The 5,661-nt window shown below is 33.9% G+C and overlaps 1 protein-coding gene across 2 annotated transcripts; it reads left to right on the top strand.

Moving 5' to 3' along the window:
* Window positions 1-2,353: 2,353 nt before the first annotated feature.
* On the top strand, window positions 2,354-5,098 carry LOC111381891 (ferredoxin--NADP reductase, leaf-type isozyme, chloroplastic). 2 transcript variants are annotated; one of them, XM_023005736.1, is made up of 9 exons: window positions 2,354-2,653; window positions 2,738-2,969; window positions 3,081-3,214; window positions 3,346-3,424; window positions 3,804-3,895; window positions 3,996-4,073; window positions 4,176-4,238; window positions 4,439-4,673; window positions 4,828-5,098. In XM_023005736.1, the coding sequence occupies exons 1-9, from the start codon at window positions 2,549-2,551 to the stop codon at window positions 4,893-4,895; spliced, it is 1,086 nt and encodes a 361-aa protein (XP_022861504.1). In that variant the 5' UTR covers window positions 2,354-2,548; the 3' UTR covers window positions 4,896-5,098. The 2 variants fall into 2 exon arrangements, with proteins under 2 accessions (XP_022861504.1, XP_022861505.1); XM_023005737.1 differs by having other exon boundaries at window positions 2,357-2,653; window positions 2,741-2,969.
* Window positions 5,099-5,661: the final 563 nt, after the last annotated feature.

Here is a 5,661-nt window from a genome sequence, read left to right on the forward strand (position 1 = left end):
TTTTTTTCTTTTTTTTAACATTGAATAGTTGCATGATTGCTCCCTAACCAATCTATACCTAATAAGATACCAAAATCTTTCACCTCTAAGAGATACAAATTTGCGTCTCTCACTTCACCATTAGACTGTAGCCTAATATCTTTTGTTATATGATTAGTACTAAGAGTTTCTTAAAAAGGGACTACTCATTGACAATTCATTACCTGTTTTATCATATATAACTCTAGACTTATCAATAAAATATGTAGAGATAAAAGAGTTCACAGCTTTATGATAAAAAAATATAAGTAGGTGTATCAGACCCAACAAAATACCTGTTATCACATTGGGATATTGTTTGATTGCTTGCTGAATCATAGCAAAAATTTGAGCCTTTCTCTTGTTTTATTCTAGTCATCGTCGTTCTTTAGAGCATCCTTACAGCTCAAAGCAATATATCCTGATTAGTTACAAACAAAACACATATTATATCTAGCTAAGCATTCACCCTTGTGGCCCTTATTTCATTTGGGCATAATGCAACCATCCTAGTATTCTTGTTGGAGCTATTTCCAGGGTTTGGATTTTGTATTTTTATTTTTTTGCCCATTCCCTTTTTCTTTGTTTTGACCATTCAACTTTCTCTTCTCAAACGATTATACACTCTACTGATTCTACTTTTCAAATGATTCTCTCTTGCAAGAGATTACCTGAGTCCTCGTATTACTTCCAGATAAATGGAAAAGTAATGCTGCATTATAATCATGCCTATCTCCAGTGGCGGAGCCACTCAGTGTCCAGGGCGGGCATTTATTTTTTTTTTTTTTTTAAGTATTGGATTTTACTTTTATTTATAGTTCAATCGATACACTAATTTACCCCAACTCCAAGTGCACGGTGATATTTTCTAACTCTTTCCCCTTGACAAGAAATTAAAAAATTTCCTTTAATCTACCATCATTTTGAAATATTTTCAAAGTTCATTTATTTCTTAAAACCCACGTTTCCTTGGACCCTCAAATTTGTAGCAAAAAGTTTCTTGATCATGTGATTTTTCTATTTAATATTAGTGATTATGATTATGTGAATATTGAATATTGGTAATATTTGTGATGGATTCTTAAAATCTTAATTTTTGTCAATTAGTCAAACAATTAGTGATGATTTTCTTGTGTTCTACCAATTTGTAAAAAATTGTAATTATTTCCTTATCAATTAGTATTTAACTGTCACTTGTGGTTTATTTTAGTGTGAATGTCAATGGAGAGATTATTTAAAAAAAATTATTTTGTAGAAAATGTTGATGAGGAGATATTAAATAAAATTGATTTTTGATGCACAACTTGCTACAGATCCTAGAATAAGAAAGAAAATGATAATCTTGTTAGTGTTGTCACTATGTCATTTTTAGCATTATTGTAATATCATTAAATCCATAATCGAAAAGTCCGACATTGACTAAATTTTGCCCGCACTGGACAAAATTTTTGGCTCCGCCCCTGCCTATCTCAAGTTGCAGTCCTTCCTCAAATATCTTAACCTTTTTTCGTCTCAATATCCACCAAATGTTGTGCACAACGAGAAAAATGCTGAAATCTCCTTTCATAATCAACCGGGGATGTATCCCCCTATCTAAGTTGTAGAAGCTTGATCTTCTTCTCTCGTCTACCCACTAATAAAAAATGGATAAATATAATATTTTTTAGATTTAAAATTAAATCAGACAAACATATTTAATTGACAATTTTCAAGCAAATAATTTTAAATAATTTAATTGCCCAGAATTTATTTCCTTTCATGTAAATTTTATGCTTGAAATCAAATTCACCCTTACGCCCTGTTTGATTAGTTGTGCTTTTCCATGAAAAATGGAATTTGATCCCCATCTTCCAACTTTTGCATGTTTGATTTTCTAAATTTTCTAGGGAAAAAATTTTCTTGGATTGGAATTGACGCTGCCCCATTTCTTGGTTTTTGAGGAAAATGAAATTCATTTTCCAAGCTGATGTAATTTTATTTATTTATTTTGACAATGGAACTAAATTCTATGAACAACTGTGAAAGAAGATATCTCTTAAATTGACAATTTACATGTAAAAAAAGTCAAACGAACACTAAAAAATACTTTCATTTCAATATTTTTCACGTGAAAAATTATATCAATCAAACACAATAATTTACAATTTTCAGGAAAACAACTTCTAGGCAATTTAATTCTCTGAAATTCATTTTCTTTCCATCTAAATTTCATCTTTACAATCAAACGGGCCCTTAGATATTTTACTAAGGGTGAATCCAAAATCTAATAGAGATATTTAGGGCACTATCTGCTAGATTATGGAGAGAGAGACACAGATCCTTGAGGCCGAAATTTGAGTCATATGTACGTACTAAATTTCTTATCCTCACAATTGCCACTGCATTGGCCTTGTAATCTCGTCCAACCAATTCATAATCCACTCAACAATTATCTCCCGTAAAACAGTTTCCACCCATCAATTCTTCTCCTCCCACTCCTTGCTTTCTCACTTAATATCATTTGATCGCCTTTTTCTTTAGTGTTTCAATCATGGCTGCTGCAGTGAGTGCTGGAGTTTCTCTTCCATCCTCCAAGTCTATTTCTCTTCCAACCAGAACCGCCATTTTTCCCCCAGAAAGAATCAACTTCAACAAGGTATGATTACCATTACCAGTACCATTCGCATATGATCTTTATATGGTCTTGTTCAGAATTTACAAGGAATTTGGCTTATATTTGCAGGTGCCCTTGTACTACAGAAATGTGTCTGGTGGTGGGAAGGTGATCCGAGCTCAGGTCACAACGGAGGCTCCTGCCAAGGCCGAGAAGATTTCCAAGAAACAGGAAGAAGGGGTAGTTGTCAACAAGTACAGGCCCAAGGAACCATACATTGGCAGGTGCCTTCTCAACACGAAGATCACTGGCGACGATGCCCCTGGAGAAACCTGGCACATGGTCTTCACCACTGAGGGTATTGTAACATGCATCAAATTGTTCGATGAAATGTCTGTTCTGGGATTTGTATTGTACTGATTGATTCTCGATATTTTAACTAATAAACTGCTGATATGATTTTGCGTAGGAGAGATCCCTTACAGAGAAGGCCAATCCATTGGGATAATTGCCGATGGTGTTGACAAGAATGGGAAGCCTCATAAGCTGAGGTTGTATTCAATTGCAAGCAGTGCCCTAGGAGACTTTGGAGACTCTAAGACTGTATGTTTTCTATTAATCTGTTTACTTGGGCATTAAATTAGCAGTTCTTTTTTCTTTTTCTTTTTTTGTTTTTCTTCCCCTTTTTGGCTCATTAAGGATTCATTTAGTTGTTTCAATCAATATTCATGTAGGTCTCTTTGTGTGTTAAAAGGCTCGTTTACACCAACGACCAAGGAGAAATTGTGAAAGGAGTTTGCTCAAACTTCTTGTGTAAGAACTCAATTTTATATATGTAGAAACTCAACAAATAAACATGTAATGTATGTTGAACCATCACATCTAAAAGCTAGACATGTTAGAGAGATGAACAACTTATTTAAATTATGTCTTTGACAGTGAGACCTAAACTCCACAACACTAAACGCTTTAGTACCATGTAGAGTCATTCAAAAGCTCAGTTAAAGGACTATTTGTTTAAATTGAGTCTTCAATGACATGACCATGCACATTCTATCATTTCTCAGATTGAAGTTGTAGTTGGGTTAAGCATCTTTTCTTAAGAACTATTTTATTTAAGAACTATTTTATCATTTTAGTCTAGAATACTTAAGGCTGTATCACAGGGTGACCTGAAATATCTGAATTCTAGGTGACTTGAAACCTGGATCAGAAGCGAAGATAACTGGACCTGTTGGGAAAGAAATGCTTATGCCAAAAGATCCTAATGCAACCGTAATTATGGTAATAATATGCTTGATTGCATTATTCTGTTATTATATAAAGCAGTAAAATGAATTTCTACTCTCTCTTATGAATGGAATATATATCTATTCACTTGTAGCTTGCCACTGGAACTGGAATTGCCCCTTTCCGTGGATTCTTGTGGAAAATGTTCTTTGAGAAACATGACGACTACAAGGTAGTCCCTAATCCATTGATATCTCTTCATTAATGTATGCATGGGTGATCTTTTTTTAAAATTTAATTTAAAATGGTTGGCATTTTTTTTTTTTTTTTATAGTTCAATGGTTTGGCATGGCTTTTCTTGGGTGTTCCCACAAGCAGCTCATTGCTCTACAAAGAGGTAAACATCACTGATTTCCCACATCCATGCTACGTGCTACAACCGCTTGGTGGCAAAACTAAATGAAAAACACAATTGAGTGTTTATGATTGTAAATGGTATAGAGATTAACAATTTCATGACAATTTTTATAATTTCCTCTGTGATTACCATCCATTCCTATAAAGAACACTAGACTGATCATATGGTATGGTGGGCAGGAATTTGAGAAAATGAAGGAAAAGTATCCGGATAACTTTAGGTTGGACTTTGCTGTTAGCCGAGAACAAACCAATGAGAAAGGTGAGAAAATGTACATCCAGACTCGGATGGCTCAATATGCCGAAGAACTATGGGAATTGCTCAAGAAAGACAACACCTTTGTCTACATGTGTGGACTGAAGGGCATGGAAAAGGGAATTGACGACATAATGGTTTCATTGGCTGCTAAAGATGGTAAATTTAGTACCCTATATTTCTTTACTAGCTGTTTGATATAATTTTGGCGTCAGTCAGTTGCCTCCTTCCTTATAAGTGTTTGCAAAACAAATAAGCGTCTCCCATACTTAAGTCAGAAGCGTGATAACGTTTTCTTGTTCTGCTTTTATAGGTATTGACTGGATAGAATATAAAAAGCAGTTGAAAAAGGCAGAGCAATGGAATGTGGAAGTCTACTAATGAATTTTTCCTTTCTTGTATTGTACAAATATCAGCCAGCCAATGTCAGTTTATCTGTGCTGGTGTAGATAGGCTACTTTCTTTTTTGTAACTTATTTTCTTTTTCCTATATTCTTCTTTCTTGATCAAGCCGTCGCACTGGTGACCACTATGGAATTTTTCAGCATGGATCATGAATAAGATAACAAGTTTTAAACTCCTAATTGTGTGACATTGTTAATATTTACATGCAGTTCTTGGTACAAAATCAGTATGCTTAACAATCAAATGGTACAATTCCAATTTTGCTCATAACTCACATAGCCCCAGCATATTTACGTCCAAATTTGTCAGCAACTCCAAGCTAACTGGAAAATTTTGAAATCTGTAAATTTTGTGCAAACTGGTGCAAAATGTCTGCTTAGAAATCAAATATCGTGATCGGTGGAGAATTTATCACACTTACGATGTGGTAGGGCATGGAGGTCAAGTTTCAAGCTTTACAAATCTACGCGTATCGAGACGAAGTCTTGATGTAATAAAGGTTGTCCTATTCTTAACGTTATTTTAAATTTTTTTAGACTAATAAATAAATAAATAACCATACGTTGAAAATTTATCGAACTTTATACACAATTTTTTGGTTTCAAACTAAAACATAATAAAATTTAAAAAATTGAAAGAGATTATTTGTAATAGAAGGGTTGGTGCTAACTTTTAAATGAGGAGAGATATGATGGTGAGCTACGAGATATGAAACTCATCAACAAGATTTATATTTTCGACT

The sequence above is a fragment of the Olea europaea genome, unplaced genomic scaffold (genome assembly GCF_002742605.1).
Source record: "Olea europaea var. sylvestris unplaced genomic scaffold, O_europaea_v1 scaffold239, whole genome shotgun sequence".
NCBI classification, from domain to species: domain Eukaryota; kingdom Viridiplantae; phylum Streptophyta; class Magnoliopsida; order Lamiales; family Oleaceae; genus Olea; species Olea europaea.

Coding starts and splice junctions, on each gene's coding strand:
- LOC111381891 (XM_023005736.1), top strand. CDS start 2,549: ATGGCTGCTGCAGTGAGTGCTGGAGTTTCTCTTCCATCCTCCAAGTCT. Junction 2,654..2,737: donor AAAGAATCAACTTCAACAAG/GTATGATTACCA, acceptor GGCTTATATTTG/CAGGTGCCCTTGTACTACAG. Junction 2,970..3,080: donor CATGGTCTTCACCACTGAGG/GTATTGTAACAT, acceptor GATTTTGCGTAG/GAGAGATCCCTTACAGAGAA.